Source organism: Lutra lutra, chromosome 6 (genome assembly GCF_902655055.1).
Source record: "Lutra lutra chromosome 6, mLutLut1.2, whole genome shotgun sequence".
Taxonomy (NCBI): domain Eukaryota; kingdom Metazoa; phylum Chordata; class Mammalia; order Carnivora; family Mustelidae; genus Lutra; species Lutra lutra.
This window is the reverse complement of record NC_062283.1, coordinates 587,861-607,009: the sequence shown is the minus strand read 5'-3', so window position 1 is coordinate 607,009 and position 19,149 is coordinate 587,861. Positions and strand designations below refer to the sequence as shown.

The window sequence follows — 19,149 nt, the reverse complement described above, 5'->3', positions numbered from 1 at the left end:
GGTGGTTGCCTGTGGTGACCATCCTGGGACCGTGGGCTTAGGCCCATGCCCATCACCGCCCAATTCCACCAGTTGCCCCTTAAGATCTTTTGCTCTTTTTGGGTGCTTTAACCAGACTCCAAGTTAATGCTGGTCCCCAGTGACAGGGCACTTTTGTATTGGGGTATTACTTTCCAATGGGTCACTTCTGGTGGCTCTCTCCCCCCTCTGTTTATCCTCTGATATCAGTCTGAGCATTCCTACTTTGCTTTACCTCTCCACTGATGTCTTCTGCCCCTGTAGAGATCCAAAAGTGTATAATCTTACATCTCGGCTGATTTCATGGGTGTTCAGAGTGTTCTGATACATATTTAGCTCACTTGAAGGGACCGGTTGAAACAGGGTCTCCTAATTCTCTGCCATCTTTCCCCTCCCCATTTTTTTTCATTTTTTAAAAGATGTTTTTAGGGACGCCTGGGTGGCTCAGTTGGTTAAGCCACTGCCTTCAGCTCAGGTCATGATCCCAGCATCCTGGGATCGAGTCCCACATCAGGCCCCTTGTTCTGTGGGGAGCCTGCTTCTCCCTCTGCCTCTGCCTGCCACTCTGCCTGTGCTCGCTCTCTCTCTCTCTCTCTCTGACAAATAAATAAGTAAAATCTTAAAAAAAAAAGATGTTTTTATGTTTTATTAGTCACCATACAGTACATCACTAGTTTTTGTGTAGTGTTCCATGATTCATTTTTTTGCATGTAACACCCAGTACTCTGTGCAATACATGCCTCCTTAATACTCATCACCAGCCTAACGCATTCCCCCACCACCCTCTCCTCCAAAACCCTCAGTTTGTTTTCCAGAGTCCATAGCCTCTCATGGTTCTTCTCCCCCTCTGGTTCCCCCCCACTTCATTTTCCCTTACTTCTCTTAATGTTCTCCATAACTATTCCTTATATTCCACAAATAAGTGAAACTATATGTTAATCATCTTTCTCTGCTTCACTTATTTCATTCAGCATAAGCTCCTCCAGTCCCATCCTTCTTAATGCAAAAGCTCAGTATTCATCCTTTCTGATGACTGAGTAAGTATTCTATTGTATATATGGACCACATGTTCTTTATCCACTCATCTGTTGAAGGGCATCGAAGCTCCTTCCACAGTTTGGCTATTGTGGACATTGCAGCTATGAACCCTGGGGTGCATATGCCCCTTCTTTTTACTACATCTGTATCTTTGTGGTAAATACCTAGTAGTGCAATTGCTGGGATCATAAGGTAGTTCTATTCTTAACATCTTGAGGAATCTCCATACTGTTTTCCAGAGTGGCTGTACCAGTTTGCATTCTCACCAGTAGTGTAAGAGGGTTCCCCTTTTCTCCACATCCTCACCAACATCTGTTTTTTCCTGTTTTGTTCATTTTTGCCATTCTAACTTGTGTAAGTAGTCGCGCTTTCCCTCTTCACAGATGACATGATACTTGTGTTATTTTTATAAGATTATGCATAAAATGAGAGGGTTCCTTTTGTTTGACTGGTGATGGATGAGTCAGTGAGCAACTTTTCAGATTCCTATAGCAGCATCTCTCAATGGACTTAGAGGACTTAATGACAGGGATTCACTCTCATGTAACTTACAAGTGGGAATTAAGGTTCACATTGCAAAATGAGGGCCAATAAATCATAGCACTTTGTGAATAAACATATGTGGAGATCAGATAATGACTGAAGGATTCTAACCATTTTGGAAGAGGGTTACATCCAGAGACATATATAGAGCAAGGGCTCTTTGGAGTTTTACATGGAGAGTATGGAGTATAAAATAGCTGTGTTTTATTCTCTTCTCTGATGGTTAAATGGGAGGAGAAGCCTCCTTATTGCCCCTTTCATGTCCTTGTTCCTCAAAGTATAAATAAAAGGGTTAAGCATAGGAGTCAGCAGACTGTAGAACAGAGCCATGAGTTTGTCCTTGTCCTGGGATTTAGTACCAGAAGGTTGCACATACATGCATATTACTGGCCCATAGAAGAGAGAGACCACAATAACATGAGAGCCACAGGTGTTGAAGGCCTTCTTTTTTCCTGTTGATGACTGAATTCTGAGTACTGTAGCTACAATGAACCCATAGGAGAGAAGGATAAGAGACAAGGGAACCAGGGTGAAGAACGTCCCTACAAGAGAGAGCATAGTTACATTGAAAGTGGTGTCGACACAGGACATCTTGATCATCACTGGAATCTCACACAGGAAGTCATCCACCTTGTTGTTACCACAAAGTGGCAGCTGGATAGTGAGGGATGACTGAAGCAAGGAGTTAGCCAAACCACTTATCCATGCCACAGCCATCAGGGAGACACAGAATCTCCGGTCCATGATAGCCTGGTACCTCAAGGGCTTGCAGATGGCCACGTACCGATCCACGGACATGACTGCCAAGAGGATGCATTCTGTGGCCCCCAGGAAGTGAAACATATAGAATTGGGCTACACAGCCCCCATAACTGATGGACTTATCTGGTCCCCAGAGATTCCACAGCAATTGAGGGATGGTGGTTGTGGTAAAACACAGGTCCAGGAAGGAGAGGTTGGAAAGGAAAAAGTACATAGGGCTGTCAAGATGAGGGTCTACCCTGGACACCACAATAATCGAGATGTTTCCAACCAGTGTGCAGATGTAAGCCACAAACACCATTATGAAGAGCGGCATTTCCAACCAGGGATGGTCAGAGAAACCCAAGAGGATGAAGACCTTTGGAGTACTTGCATTGCCCAGACTCATGACCATCATTCCTCTTATTGGTGGATTCAAGTCAAAGTGAGGACTTTTACTTCCGTATTGGATTTTCCTGATTGTCCATTTAGTCATTTAAGTATAGTAAAATATGCAGGGAGTTTCTCTGTGGTGTCACTCCAGTGAAGTGATTTAATATTTGTACTCATGAAAAAGTGGGAGTCTAAATGTCAAACATGATTATTTTGAAGCACATCTAAAAGAAAGACCAACAAATCTCTATAGTTTGCCTAGGAGATGCAATAGAACGAATGTTTATAGAAAAATGATTAGGGAAGGGGAAAGTCAGCATTGCTCTTGTGTCAGAGGAACCACCCATGCTGACTTACCACATGGCTTCATTTCTTTCATCCACCATCTGCTGGCCCTGGCCACTCTGCTTGAATTCATGACTTGGTTTAGGTAAGTTCAGGACTTTCTGAGCTCCAGCCAGATCAGTCTGAATGCATAGAAACAAGACATAGTGCTGTTCCTTGGGTCTATGCCTCAAATCCTAAAGTGACTTTGGTAGTGTAAACCTTTTGTCATAACAGGAAACATCAGCTGAAAGGAAATGATTCCTTACCACATGTTCAGTACTTGAGGAACAAATCAAATGCTAAATCCTGGTGACATGAGACTTTCAAGACATCAGTGTTTTAAAAATGATAATGATATGTGCTGGTGCTTGTCACATCAGGAGTTGTAATCTATCACAAACTTGACAGCTCTATGGTTCTTTATGGATTTGCTGTTTGTTTCCATTGTACTTGTGAGTGTATGTGTACATGTGTGACTTGGGTTATGATGTAAAATGTATATTTTGTTGTTAGAAGTGGAAAGAAGTTTAAAAACAGTGTTGTAGTAGAAAAGAGGATATGAAGTCAGAGAACCTGGATCCAGTCAACTGCTGATAATTAACACATAAACCTTTTCTGCTTTGCTTACTTAACAGCTGTGTTTTGTGAGGATTAATTAATCCAATATGTGTGACTATGCCTCATTAAATGAAATACTTAATATGTGGGTGATTACTTTTATGAAGTGTAGTGCCCAGTGGTGATTAAGAGTCTATATCAGTTCATTAATCCTTGTTTCAGTTGCATCTAAATATTCACAGTGTATTACCCTTGTCAGAAGCCTCTTAAGGATTACATTTTCTTCCCTTTCATTTCCCAAATCTCTCCTATCATATAGCTTGAATCTGGTGTTCATGATGTTAAGCTTTTTAATGCTAGGATACATATATTTTAATTCACAGAAAAACCCACTAATGCAAACAGTGTCCCTACATTATTTTTCACTAAAGGAAGCATGTTTTAATGTTATAAGTTATAATGATGTTGCATTATTAAAAGTGTCAATTTATTTCCACATTTATTTTAGTATAAAACTCTGCATAGAGAGGTGACAACACATATAGAGTTACAAAAAGATAAAATTAATGAAGCTAAATAGATCACTCTTGCCTACATCCAACACCCACCTTAAATCATGGCAGGTATTCAGTGGTCGTACTCCTTGTTTTTGCAAAATTGACATTGATCTTTTCTTTCCAACTGCATTAAGTATTAGAGATAAGGATTGAATATTCTCTCTGTGTTCAGTGGCTTCACTTCATCATATCTTAGTTCCTTAATAATATTCATTTATTTGATTTGAAGGATCACAAATATATTTATATGTGGAAACCAATTTCTCTCTAAAATCATCTTTGTTAAGATGTGTTCTCTCTTTGCATAAAGTTGTGGGGCATTTTCTTCATACAGATAATGAACCTCAGGGGACATTTCTTAGCAAGAAACACTGTAGAGAGTCTCTCATGAGAATACTACCTTCTAACTTACTTTTTTCCACAATAAAGTGGAAAGATAAATTTTGGCATTTTCCTTGTTGTGAGAAATGGACTCAGGACTAAAAGAATCCTAAAAAACTCATTTACTTCAACAATATCATGGAAAACTTTCTTGGAGCTCAGGGAAATTTTAAGACAATTGCTTTCGGTGTCAAGATAGACTTTTCTTTTATTTATATTTTTCTCAGGCTATTCTTTCTTGAAAACTGCTATAGAAAAGCAGAATATTTCTAGTTCTACACAGAGAAAAATGTGGTGGTCACCTTCACTATGCTTTCTAAGGAACCTAAAGGCTCTTGTCTTCAAATATTTCTCCCACAATAGTCTAGAACAGTATATACTTTTTACCTGGCCTAACATTGACTATACTAAACATTTCCTCATTTGGCTTAAGCACTATATCATTATGTCAAGAAAACTTAATATAAGTTATTTTATTTATTTATTTATTTATTTATTTATTCATTCAATCACTAAATAACTGTTGAGTGCTGACATATGTTAGTAACTTGTCTAGATGCTTCAAAATATAACTGAACCATGACAGATAAAATTTAGTTTTAATGAAACATTGCAATAGAGAAATGATAGATTTGTTCTTTATTTTTTTATTAGTCTCAGAGGTAGAATTTAGTGATTCATCAGTTCGTACAACACCCAGTGTTCATTATATCATGAGCCCTCCTTAATGCCCATCACCCAGTTATCCCATCTCCCACTCACCTCCCCTCCAGCGAACCTGTTTGTTTCCTAGAGTTCCACATCTCTTATGGCTTGCCCCTATCTAAATTTTCATCTTATTTTATTTTTCTTTCCCTTCCTCTATGTTAATCTGTTTTGTTTCTTCAATTCCACATATGAGTGCAATTATATGGTATTTGTCTTTCTCTGACTGACTTATTTTGCTTAGCATAATACCCTCTAGTTCCATCCATGTTGTTGCAAGTGGCAATATTTCTCTTTTTTAAAATTTAATTTAATTCTTTAAATTATTTATTTATTTTTTAAATTTCTTTTCAGTGTTCTAGAATTCATTGTTTATGCACCTGCACCCATAGTGCTCCATGCAATACATGCCCTCCATAATACCCACCACCAGGCTCACCCAACCTCCCAGCCCCCTTCCCTCCAAAACCCTCAGTTTGAATATTTCATTTTTAAAAAGATTTTATGTATTTATTAGAGAGAGAGAGAGAGAAAATGAGCATGGGGGAGGGGCAGAGGGAGACAGAGAAGCAGACTCCCCATTGAGCAGGGAGCCTGATGCAGGGCTTGATCCCAGGAAACTGAGACCATGACCTGAGCCAAAAGTAGATGCTTAACCAACTGAGCCACACTGGTGCCCTAAGATTTCACTTTTGATGGCTGAGTAATTTTCCAGTGTGTGTGCGTGTGTGTGTGTGTGTGTGTGTGTGTGTGACCTCTTCTTTATCCATTTATTTGTGGGTGGATATCTGGGCTCTTTCCATATTTTGGCTATTGTGGACAATGCTGAAATAAACATTGGAGAGATTTCTTCTTATTGTCACTATCTCAGTGGATTTGGCTTCAGAATGAAATACTACAGTAACAATTTAAAATGTTGCAAACTAGTAAGTGGAAAAAACAAGCTTTGCAAGATTGTTTAAAAATAAACACAATTTTCTATTTTTTTCAGATGTACAATATAGTGAGTCAATATCTCTATGCATTATGATGTACTCATCATATTTGTAGCCACCATCTGTCACTGTATAACTCTATAATTTCATAGACTATATTCCCTATGTTGTACCATTCATTCCTGTGAGTTACTTATTCTACAATTGGAAACTTGTATGTCCCACTCTCCTTCACCTGTTTTTCCCATCTATCCACCCACTTCTTTCTGGCAACTGTCAGTTTGTTCTCTGTATTTATGGGTCTGAATCTGCTTCTTGTTTATTTTTTTATATTCCATATATAAGTGAAATCTTATGATATTTGTCTTTCTCAGTCTGACTTAATTCACTTGACATAATATTCTCTAGGCCACCCATGTTGTTGCAACGGTCAAGTTATCTTTTTAATGTCTAAATTTTATATATACACATACACCACACATATGCATATATATATGCTATATATATATACACACATATATAAGTGTATATATATATAGCATATATATATACTATATACATATGGACAAATGGATAAGGAAGATGTGAGATATATATATGTGTGTGTGTGTGTCTGTCAATGGACAGTTGGGTTACTTCTGCATCTTGGTTATTGTAAATAATGCTGGAATAAACATAGGAGTATACATATCTTTTGGAATTAGTGTTTTCATTCTTACCTAATCACCAGTACTGGAATTGTTGGATAATATATTATTTTTGCTTTTAATATTTTTTGATGAAATATTAGGTTCTAAATCAGGTTTCAACAAATACAAAAAGATTTTTCAACCACAACACTGTGAAACTTGAAGTCAACCACAAAAAAATGTGGAAGGACCACAAATACATGGAAGTTAAATAACATGGGACTAAAGGTAATTATCATAAGGTTTTACTCATATGGTGAACATAAGGAATAGCATGGAGGACCACAGGGGTAAAGAGGGAAAACTGAATGGGAAGAAATCAGAGATGGAAACAAACCATGAAAGACTCCAGACTCCAGGAAATAAACTGAGGGTTACAGAAGAGAAGAGGTGGGGGAGTTAATACTTAATGGGTATTAAGGAGTCATATGTGTTGATCATGTGATGAGCACTGGGTATTATAAGCAACTAATGAATTGTTGAACACTATATCAAAAACAAATTATATGTTGGCTAATTGAACATAATAAAAATTAGTTAAATAATTAATTGAAAAAAGAATGAATGGGTCAGCCAGGAAACTGAAGGAGAAATTTAAAAATACATGGAAACATATGAAAATGAAAACATATGGTCCAAAAATTTTTGGTTACAGCAAAAGCGATTCCAAAGTGAAATAGATAGCAAATAGTCTTACCTCAAGAAGCAAGAAAAATCTCTCAAATAATCAACCTAAGCTGTCACTTAAAGGAACTGGAGAAAGAAAAACAAATGAAGCCTAAAGCCAGAAGAAGGAAGGAAATAAACATTAGAGCAGAAAAAAATATATAGAACCTAAAAATACAACACAAAAATCAGTGAAACCAGGAACAGATTCTCTGAAAATATTAGTAAGATTGATCAACCCTGTTAGTTCCAAAATGGAGGAGGAGTAGGAGACCTTAATTTTGTCTGGTCTCAGGAATTCAGCTACATAGCTGTCATATCATTCTGAACACCTGACAACTCAACCAGAGATCTAAGAATATCTGTAACTCTACAAATAGGAAAGTGACCACTTTTTTCAAGGTAGGAGGTGCAGAGAAGTGAATCTGAGGAAATATTTTGGAAGATAGAAGGTGGGGGGAGGGAGCCTCCATCAGCCAGCTCCTGGCAAGTGATATAGCAGCAGAACACAAGAGCAGAATTTTTAGGAAGTCTGCTCCAGTGAGTGATGTCACTCAGGTGGCTAAGCAGGAGCAAAACACTACCTGAAACAGTGTGATCTCAGGATCCTCAGGGTCACAGGAAGACCAGGGATGCCTGAATGTGGCAGAGCTCCCGGGCATTGGTGTGGGGAAGCCAGCTGCAAAGAGTGAGCCCAGGAGTGGGTTTTCAGCTTGGGGTTGCCATAAACCATGAACCACAGCATAGTTGGGCCACTGTTCTCTGAGCAGGGGTTCAACAAGCTGCAGAAATGGGGAGACCCCCTTTCCTCCCCCAGGAGAAGAACACGGGAATGTCCCACAGGTATCCACAGGGTTTGGAGACTCAAATTGGGGTCATGTGCCCTAGATAGAAATGCTCATTCACAGGCCCCATGAGCATGGAGTACGGCCAAAAACAGGGAGACAGGAGTGACTGACTTCTTTTCTCTGAGGGCTCACTGAGGAATGGGGCGCTGAGCTTTTGTTTTTTTATAATGTTTTTTTTTTAAAGATTTTATTTATTTATTTGACAGACAGAGACCACAAGTAGGCAGAGAGGCAGGCAGAGAAAGAGAGAGAGGAGGAAGCAGGCTCCCTGCAGAGCAGAGAGCCCGATGTGGGGCTTGATCCCAGGACCCTGGGATCGTGACCCGAGCTGAAGGCAGAGGCTTTAACCCACTGAGCCACCCAGGCGCCCCGGCACTGAGCTTTTGGATTGAGAGGCAGAGATTGGGAGGCCACAATTTCATTTTGTTTATTTTCATTCTCAACCTCTAAAGCTGTGCTTAAAGCATTCAGGGAACAAAAGCCACATGGAGCAAACCAGAGCAGACTACTTAGCCTGACACCCTGCAAGAGTGATACAGATCTGTCTAGGGCAAAGACACTTTAGAATCAACACAACAGGCCCCTCCCACAGAATATTAACAAGAACATCCAGCCAAGACTGAGTTTACCAATCAACAAGAACTAAAAAACTCCAGGACTGTACTGTCATTTGCAAATGACAGTACAGACAAAAGGTTGATATCCAGGATCTATAAAGAACTTCTCAAACTCAACACACACAAAGCAGATTATCATATCAAAAAATGGGCAGAAGATATGAACAGATACTTCTCCAATAAAGACATACAAATGGCTATCAGACACATGAAAACATGTTCATCATCACTAGCCATCAGGGAGATTCAAATCAAAACCAGAGATACCACCTTACACCAGTTAGAATGAGATACCACCTTACACCAGTTAGAATGGCCAAAATGGCATCTTGGTTCTTTCCACAGTTTGGTGACCGTGGCCATTGCTGCTATAAACATTGGGGTACAGATGGCCCTTCTTTTCACTACATCTGTATCTTTGAGGTAAATACCCAGTAGTGCAATGGCAGGGTCATAGGGAAGCTCTATTTTTAATTTCTTGAGGAATCTCCACACTGTTCTCCAAAGAGGCTGCACCAACTTGCATTCCCACCAACAGTGGAAGAGGGTTCCCCTTTCTCCACATCCCCTCCAACACATGTTGTTTCCTGTCTTGCTAATTTTGGCCATTCTAACTGGTGTAAGGTGATATCTCAGTGTGGTTTTAATTTGAATCTCCCTGATGGCCAGTGATGATGAACATTTTTTCATGTGTCTGATAGCCATTTGTATGTCTTCATTGGAGAAGTGTCTGTTCTTATCTTCTGCCCATTTTTTGGTATGATAATCTGTTTTGTGTGTGTTGAATTTGAGGAGTTCTTTATAGATCCTGGATATCAACCTTTTGTCTGTACTGTCATTTGCAAATATCTTCTCCCATTCCGTGGGTTGCCTCTTTGTTTTCTTGACTGTTTCCTTTGCTGTGCAGAAGCTTTTGATTTTGATGAAGTCCCAAAAGTTCATTTTTGCTTTTGTTTCCTTTGCCTTTGGAGACATATCTTGAAAGAATTTGCTGTGGCTGATATCAAAGAGGTTACTGCCTATGTTCTCCTCTAGGATTCTGATGGATTCCTGTCTCACGTTGAGGTCTTTTATCCATTTTGAGTTTATCTTTGTGTACGGTATAAGAGAATGGTCGAGTTTCATTCTTCTGCATATAGCTGTCCAGTTTTCCCAGCACCATTTATTGAAGAGACTGTCTTTTTTCCACTGGATATTTTTTCCTGCTTTGTCGAAGTTTATTTGCCCATAGAGTTGAGGGTCCATATCTGGGCTCTCTACTCTATTCCACTGGTCGATGTTTCTGTTTTTATGCCAGTACCATGCTGTCTTGGTGATCACAGCTTTGTAGTAAAGCTTGAAATCAGGTAACATGATGCCCCCAGTTTTATTTTTGTTTTTCAACATTTCCTTAGCGATTCGGGGTCTCTTCTGATTCCATACAAATCTTAGGATTATTGCTCCAGCTCTTTAAAAAATACCAGTGGTATTTTGATTGGAATGGCATTAAAAGTATAGATTGCTCTAGGCAGTATAGACATTTTAACAATGTTTATTCTTCTGATCCAAGAGCATGGAATGGTCTTCCATCTTTTTGTGTCTTCTTCAATTTCTTTCATGAGTGTTCTGTAGTTCCTCGAGTACAGATCCTTTACCTCTTTGGTTAGGTTTATTCCCAGGTATCTTATGGTTCTTGGTGCTATAGTAAATGAATCGATTCTCTAATTTCCCTTTCTGTGTTTTCATTGGTAGTGTATAAGAAAGCCACTGATTTCTGTACATTGACTTTGTATCCTGCCATGTTGCTGAATTGTTGTATGAATTCTAGTAGTTTGGGGGTGGAGTCTTTTGGGTTTTCCATATAAAGAATCATGTCATCTGCGAAGAGAGAGAGTTTGACTTCTTCATTGCCAATTTGGATACCTTTTATTTCTCTTTTTGTCTGATTGCTGTTTCTAGGACTTCTAATACTATGTTGAACAAGAGTGGTGAGAGTGGGCATCTTTGCCGTGTTCCTGATCTCAACGGGAAGGCTGCAAGCTTTTTCCCTTTGAGGATGATATTTGTTGTGGGTCTTTCATAGATAGATTTTATGAAGTTCAGGAATGTTCCCTCTATCCCTATACTTTGAAGCGTTTTAATCAGGAACGGATGCTGGATTTTGTCAAATGCTTTTTCTGCATCAATTGAGAGGACCATGTGGTTCTTCTCTCTTCTCTTATTGATTTGTTCTATCACATTGATTGATTTGCGAATGTTGAACCATCCTTGTAGCCCAGGAATGAATCCCACCTGGTTGTGGTGGATAATCTTTTTAATGTGCTGTTGGATCCTGTTTGCTAGGATCTTGTTGAGAATCTCAGCATCCATATTAATCAGTGAAATTGGTCAGAAATTCTCCTTTTTGATAGGGTCTTTGCCTGGTTTGGGGATCAGGGTAATGCTGGCTTCATAGAAAGAGTCTGGAAGTTTTCCTTCTGCTTCAATTTTTTGAAACAGCTTCAGGAGAATAGATGTTATTTCTTCTTTGAAAGTTTGGTAGAATTCCCCAGGGAATCCATCAGGTCCTGGGCTCTTGTTTTTTGGGAGGTTTTTGATCACTGCTTCAATCTCGTTATGAGATATCGGTCTATTCAGGTTGTCAATTTCTTCCTGGTTCAATTTTGGGAGTTCATAGTTTTCCAGGAATGGATCCATTTCATCTAGGTTGCTTAGCTTATTGGCATATAACTGTTGATAATAACTTCTGATGATTGTTTCTACTTCCTTGGTGTTAGTTGTGATCTCTCCCTTTTCATTCATAATTTTATGAATTTGGGCTTTCTTTCTTTTCTTTTAGATTAGTGTGGCCAATGGTTTATCGATCTTATTGATTCTTTCAAAAAACCAGCTTCTAGTTTCATTGATACGTTCTACTTTTTCTCTGGTTTCTACCTCAGCTCTAATCTTGGTGATTTCCCTTCTTATGTGTGGAGTTGGTTTGATTTGTTGTTGATTCTCCAATTCTTTAAGGTGTAGAGACAGCTGGTGTGTTCTGGATTTTTCAATTTTTGAGGGAGGCTTGGATGGCTATGTATTTCCCCCTTAGGACCGCCTTTGCTGTATCCCATAGGTTTTGGACTGAAGTGTCTTCATTCTCATTGGTTTCCATGAATTGTTTCAGTTCTTCTTTGATCTCCTGGTTGATCCAAGCATTCTTAAGCAGGGTGGTCTTTAGCTTCCAGGTGTTTGAGTTCCTTCCGAACTTTTCCTTGTGATTGAGCTCCAGTTTCAAAGCATTGTGATCTAAGAATATGCAGGGAATAATCTCAGTCTTTTGGTATCGGTTGAGTCCCGATTTGTGACCCAGTATGTGGTCTATTCTTGAGAAGGTTCCATGTGCACTTGAGAAGAATGAGTATTCTGTTGTTTTAGGGTGGAATGTTCTGTATATATCTATGAGGTTCATCTGGTCCAATGTGTCATTCAATGCTCTTGTTTCTTTATTGATTTTCTGCTTCAATGATCTGTCTATTTCTGAGAGAGGCGTGTTAAGATCTCCTACTATTAATGTATTCATGTCAACATGACTCTTTATCTTGATTAACAGTTTTCTTATGTAATTGGCTGCTCCCATATTGGGGGCATAGATATTTACAATTGGTAGATCATCTTGGTGGATAGTCCCTTTAAGAATGATGTAGTGTCCTTCTGTATCTCTGACTACAGTCTTTAGTTTAAAATCTAACTTGTCTGATATGAGAATCACTACCCCGGCCTTCTTTTGAGGCCCATTGGCATGAAAGATGCTTCTCCAACCCTTCACTTTCAGTCTGGGTGTATCTATAGGTTCAAAATGGGTCTCTTGTAGACAACATATGGATGGGTCCTGTCGTTTTATCCAGTCTGCAACCCTGTGCCATTTTATGGGCACATTTAGGCCATTCACATTGAGAGTGATTATTGATAGATACGTTTTTATTGACATCGTGGTACCTTTGAACTCTGTCTTTCTTTCTTTCTTTCTTTTAAAGATTTTATTTATCCACTTGACAGACAGAGATCACAAGCAGGCAGAGAGGCAGGCAGAGAGAGAGGAAGGGAAGCAGGCTCCCTGCTGAGCAGAGAGCCCGATGCGGGACTTGATCCCAGGACCCTGAGATCATGACCTGAGCTGAAGGCAGCGGCTTAACCCACTGAGCCACCCAGGCGCCCAGAAGTCTTTCTTTCTGTAGATTGTCTTTATATTTCTGTTCAATGCTATTCTTAGGATTTTTCCTCTTTTATAGAACCCCCCTTAATATTTCCTGCAGTGTCAGCTTGGTGGTTGCATAGTCTTTTAAGCCTTGCTGGTCTTGGAAACTCTTTATCTCTCCATCCATTTTGAATGTCAGTCTTGCTGGATAAAGTATTCTTGGCTGCATGTTCTTCTCATTTAGTGCCCTGAATATATCTTGCCAGCCCTTTCTGGCTTGCCAGGTCTCTGTGGACAGGTCTGACATTATTCTGATGGGCTTTCCTCTGTAAGTAAGGAGCCTCTTTGTCCTAGCGGCTTTCAAGAGATTATATCTACAATTATGATTCCTCAATTTGACTATCAGGTGCATTGATGTTTTTCTGGAATCTATAATCTTGGGTGGAGACCATTCAGCCTCTAGTACATGAACGCTGGTTCCATTCACGAGATTGGGAAAATTTTCATGAAGAACTTGTTCCACTATATGTTCTAGACTTCTTTCTTTCTCCTCCCCTTCAGGGATTCCAATAATTCTGACGTTGGAACGTTTCATGGTATCATTTATTTCCCTGATTCTGTTTTCATGGCTTCTAAGCTGTTTGTTCCAGGCTTCCTCCTGATCCTTTCTCTCTATCTGTTTGTCCTCCAGATCACTAATTCTACCTTCTGTCTCAGTTACCCTAGCTTTGAGAGAATTTAGATTAGATTGGAACTCATTGAGAGCATTGTGAACCTCAGCCCTGGTAGCTTTCAGCTCTGCTCTAACATTGTTAGAGTTCAGTTCAGCCCTAATCAATTCTGTTTGGTCATCCATGGCTTTCTCCAACCTAGCTATTGCCTGGATAATTGTTAGCCTGAATTCTCTTTCCGACATATTGTCTATGTTGGTAGCTGTTAGCTCTGTTGCAGAAGGCCCATCCTCTGTATTTTTCTTCTGTTGGGCATTCCTCCTCCTAGTCATTTTGGTGAGAGATGGCTGAACGGATGTAGCTGGATGTATCGACCATGGTGCAGTCAAGGTGCACCCTGGAACGCTTCTGAGCAATCAGGATTCCCCACCCAAATGAGAGAAAAAAGAAAAGAAAAAGAAAAAAGAGAGAGAGAGAGACAGGAAAAAAAGGGAAGATAAAAGAGAAGGTTCAGCCAAAATGGGCCCTAAGGTAAGATTTTTGAAGTATACAAACAAAAAAAGACAAATAAAATGACTGATAAAAGCATATGACAAGAGAAGAAAAAAAATAATATATATATAGATAAGCAAATAAAGGAAGAACCTCATCAAAAAGAACCTCAAGTGTATATACTATCAGGACAAACACAAAAACACAGGAACACTGGTGGAAGAAAAAGATGGGAGAGTGGCTATAAATTCTATTATAAATTCTCAGTGTGGGCGAGGAAGGTTGTTTTGATTCTTCCTGGATGTATCTTGATATCTTTGTTAAAGGACTCAACTTTCCTAAGATAAAGGGGGATTAAAAATTGGTTTACCTAACCTGGCAATTCACAGACCTGTACCCCTGGGGATAAAAATATATGTTTATAAAAAAAAAAAATTGGTTTACCTATAGGGGTAGCATTGATTGGGGAAAGGGGATTACCTTGAAGTTTAACTCTATATGAATATTAGAAAATAAAAGTAAAAAAGGAATAAACTAGACTAAACTAATTAAAGTTAAAAAATAGAAATTTAAAAAATAGAAACGCAAAAGAAAAACACAGGTGTATGTCTCAAAAAGTTCAGGTTAGAAGGTTATTATGGAATTTGATGTACTGGACATCTCACTGTGATGGTAAATAGGTTAAAAAATTATTTGTATTAAAAAAAATGAGCCAGAATAATGGGAACATATTAAAAATAAAAGTTGTCCTATGAAGTCATGGTGGTTGTTCTCTTGTCGTCTTTTTTTTTTTTCTTTCTTTCTTTCCTGATTGGTTTTCTAGGGGAGGGGCCTGCCACGTGGGTTTTCAGTCAGTGATGTTCTCGGAGTTAAGTCCTCCTGCCCCCCTCAAGGGGGTGGGCTCTGAGGAAACTGTTTTTTTTTTTCAGGCTTTTGTTCTCTGGAGGTTTTTATGTTTGTTCACTTTTTTTTTTTTCTCTCTCGCCTTGACCACTTTTGATGGTTTTCGTAGGATTAGAGGAAAGCAAACTGCACCCTGACCTCCCTCTCAGAGAGAAGCCTCAGTCTGGCTACAGAGCCCAAATAAATTCCCCCTTGGCTGCTGGCAGAGCAGGTTCCGAGTCGCAGTCCCTGGGGACGCAGGATTATTTTGCTTGTACCCAAAGCCATGGCAGCAGCGGCTGTCTGGGCAGCTTCAGACTGCCAGAGAGGTTCCAAGCAGCGATTGCACACTGAGATTTTCCCGCTGGCCCAGGATGGGAGTGCCTGGTCTTTCCGGGTCCGAGAGCATCGGGCTGGCCTGGCGCCTGTGCGTACCTCTCTCAGGGGAGGGCGCGGGGTGCGACTTGGACTCTGATAGCACTGCAGGGCACTCACGTGTGGACTGCAAAAAGGCTGTGCTTCTGCCGGCTGGCGAGGCTCTCAGCCCCTCACGGGAGCCGGACCCCACGCGCTGTCTCACGCGCTGGTGGCTCAGGGACCAAGACCTGGTTTCTCCACCGCAATCCCTCTGGCTCTGCGCCAGGGGTGGCTGTCCTGGGTCTGGGGATTTAAGCCCCTGTCCCTAACCGCCCCAATTCCCACAATTACCCCCTTCCCCGCGATCCCTTGCTCTTTTTGAGTGCTTTCTACCAGACTCCAAGTTAATACTGGTCCCCAGACGCAGGGCACTCTCATATTGGGATATTACTTTCCAATGGGTCGCCTCTGGTGGCTCACTCCCCCTTTTGTTTATCTTCCGATATCAGTCCGACCCATTCCCACTCCGCTTTACCTGCCCACTGGCGTCTTCTGCTCCTGTAGAGATCCAGATGTGTATAATTCTGATCTCAGGCTGATTTCGTGGGTGATCGGAGGTCTTTGGAAGGTAATCAACTCACTTTAGGGTACAGGTTGAAAGGGCGCCTCCTCCTACTTCCCCGTCATCTTGTCTCCCCCTCTAAAGTCTTTTTAAATTTTCATCTTTACAGTTACATTCTATCCTTTTGATGTATTTAATTCTTTAAAAAATTTTATTTATTTTTAAAATTTCTTTTCAATGTTCCAGAATTCATTGTTTTTCCACCACACCCAGTGCTCCATGCAATATGTGCTCTCCATAATACAAATGTTTACAATTTTGTGATGTAGTTTTCTCTAACAAACTGAGTAAAATACATTCAGGAATAGTGTATTATTCTGTTCACTTGTCTATTTATAGTCCCTTCTTTTTGCTGTTGTTGTTATTTTGTTTTATCTTGTCTTTTAATTTCTATTTTTATGGTTACATTCTTTTTTAAAATTTTTTTCTTTTTTCTTTTTTTTCTTTTTCATTTCTTTTCAGTGTTCCAGAATTCATTGTTTATGCACCACCCCCAATGCTCCATGTAATATAAGCCCTCCATAATACCCACCACCAGGCTCACCCACTCCCCTCCCCTCCAAAACCATCAGTTTGTTTCTCAAAGTCCACAGTCTCTCATGGTTTGTCTCCCCCTCAATTTCCCCCGACTCCTTTCTCCTCTCCATCTCCCCATGTCCTCTGTGTTATTTCTTGTGCTCCACAAGTAAGTTAAACTGTATGATAATTGACTCTCTCTGCTTGGCTTATTTCACACAGCATAATCTCTTCCAGTCCCATCCATGTTGATATAAAAGTTGGGTATTCATCCTTTCTGATGGAGGCATAATACTGCATTGTATATATGGACCACATCTTCTTTATCCATTCATCTGTTGAAGGGCATCTTGGTTCTTTCCACAGTTTGGTGACTGTGGCCATTGCTGCTTTGAACATTGGGATACAGATGGCCCTTCTCTGTATCTTTGGGGTAAATACCCAATAGTGCAATTGCTGTTTACTGAGTTGTTAATTTTGGCTATTCTAACTGGTGTAAGGTGGTATCTCGATGTGTACAGTTATATTCTATCCTTTCATTGTATTTAATTCTATTTTGGTAATATAGTTTTCTTTCCTTACAATTTTGGGATCTACTTTTCTTTTCTTTTTTTTTTTAATTTTTTAATTTTTTTTCAGCATAACAGTATTCATTATTTTTGCACCACCCAGTGCTCCATGCAATCCGTGCCCTCTACAATACCCACCACCTGGTGCCCCCAACCTCGCACCCCCCACCCCTTCAAAATTCTCAGATCGTTTTTCAGAGTCCATAGTCTCTCATGGTTCACCTCCCCTTCCAATTTCCCTCAACTCCCTTCTCCTCTCCATCTCCCCTTGTCCTCCATGCTATTTGTTATGCTCCACAAATAAGTGAAACCATATAATAATTGACTCTCTCTGCTTGACTTATTTCACTCAGCATAATCTCTTCCAGTCCCGTCCATGTTGCTACAAAACTTGGGTATTCATCCTTTCTTTCTTTTTTTTTTTTTTTTTTACAGCTTTATAAACATATATTTTTATCCCCAGGGGTACAGGTCTGCGAATCGCCAGGTTTACACACTTCACAACACTCACCATAGCACATACCCTCCCCGATGTCCATAACCCCACCCCCTCTCCCAACCCCCTCCCCCCATCAACCCTCAGTTTGTTTTGTGAGATTAAGAGTCACTTATGGTTTATCTCCCTCCCAATCCCATCTTGTTTCATTTACTCTTCTCCTACCCCCTCGACCCCCCATGTTGCATCTCCTCTCCCTCATATCAGGGAGATCATATGATAGTTGTCTTTCTCCGATTGACTTATTTCGCTAAGCATGATACCCTCTAGTTCCATCCACGTCGTCGCAAATGGCAAGATTTCATTTCTTTTGATGGCTGCATAGTATTCCATTGTGTATATATACCACATCTTCTTTATCCATTCGTCTGTAGATGGACATCTAGGTTCTTTCCATACTTTGGCTATTGTAGACATTGCTGCTATAAACATTCGGGTGCATGCGCCCCTTCGGATCACTACGTTTGTATCTTTAGGGTAAATACCCAGCAGTGCAATTGCAGGGTCATAGGGTAGTTCTATTTTCAACATTTTGAGGAACCTCCATGCTGTTTTCCAGAGTGGTTGCACCAGCTTGCATTCCCACCAACAGTGTAGGAGGGTTCCCCTTTCTCCGCATCCTCGCCAGCATCTGTCATTTCCTGACTTGTTAATTTTAGCCATTCTGACTGGTGTGAGGTGATATCTCATGGTGGTTTTGATTTGTATTTCCCTGATGCCGAGTGATATGGAGCACTTTTTCATGTGTCTGTTGGCCATCTGGATGTCTTCTTTGCAGAAATGTCTGTTCATGTCCTCTGCCCATTTCTTGATTGGATTATTTGTTCTTTGGGTGTTGAGTTTGCTAAGTTCTTTATAGATTTTGGACACTAGCCCTTTATCTGATATGTCATTTGCAAATATCTTCTCCCATTCTGTCAGTTGTCTTTTGGTTTTCTTAACCGTTTCCTTTGCTGTGCAAAAGCTTTTGATCTTGATAAAATCCCAAAAGTTCATTTTTGCCCTTGCTTCCCTTGCCTTTGGTGATGTTCCTAGGAAGATGTTGCTGCGGCTGACGTCGAAGAGGTTGCTGCCTGTGTTCTCCTCGAGGATTTTGATGGAGTCCTTTCTCACATTGAGATCCTTCATCCATTTTGAGTCTATTTTCGTGTGTGGTGTAAGGAAATGATCCAATTTCATTTTTCTGCATGTGGCTGTCCAATTTTCCCAACACCATTTATTGAAGAGGCTGTCTTTGTTCCATTGGACATTCTTTCCTGCTTTGTCGAAGATGAGTTGACCATAGAGTTGAGGGTCCATTTCTGGGCTCTCTATTCTGTTCCATTGATCTATGTGTCTGTTTTTGTGCCAGTACCATGCTGTCTTGATGATGACAG

The 19,149-nt window shown here is 40.1% G+C and overlaps 2 protein-coding genes across 2 annotated transcripts in view; one reads left to right on the top strand and one right to left on the bottom strand.

The window, feature by feature from the left end:
• The window catches only part of LOC125101887 (olfactory receptor 2W1), a 311,804-nt gene that overhangs the window by 228,590 nt on the left and 64,065 nt on the right, over nucleotides 1–19,149 (top strand). The gene's annotated exons all lie outside the window — the stretch shown is intronic.
• LOC125101897 (olfactory receptor 2B11-like) lies at nucleotides 392–2,748 on the bottom strand (the record flags this gene model as incomplete). Its single annotated transcript, XM_047732464.1, has 2 exons — nucleotides 1,835–2,748; nucleotides 392–410 (listed from the first exon to the last, which is right to left on the bottom strand). Coding segments are annotated over exons 1-2 (933 nt in total), but the record flags the coding sequence as incomplete, so codon positions are not given.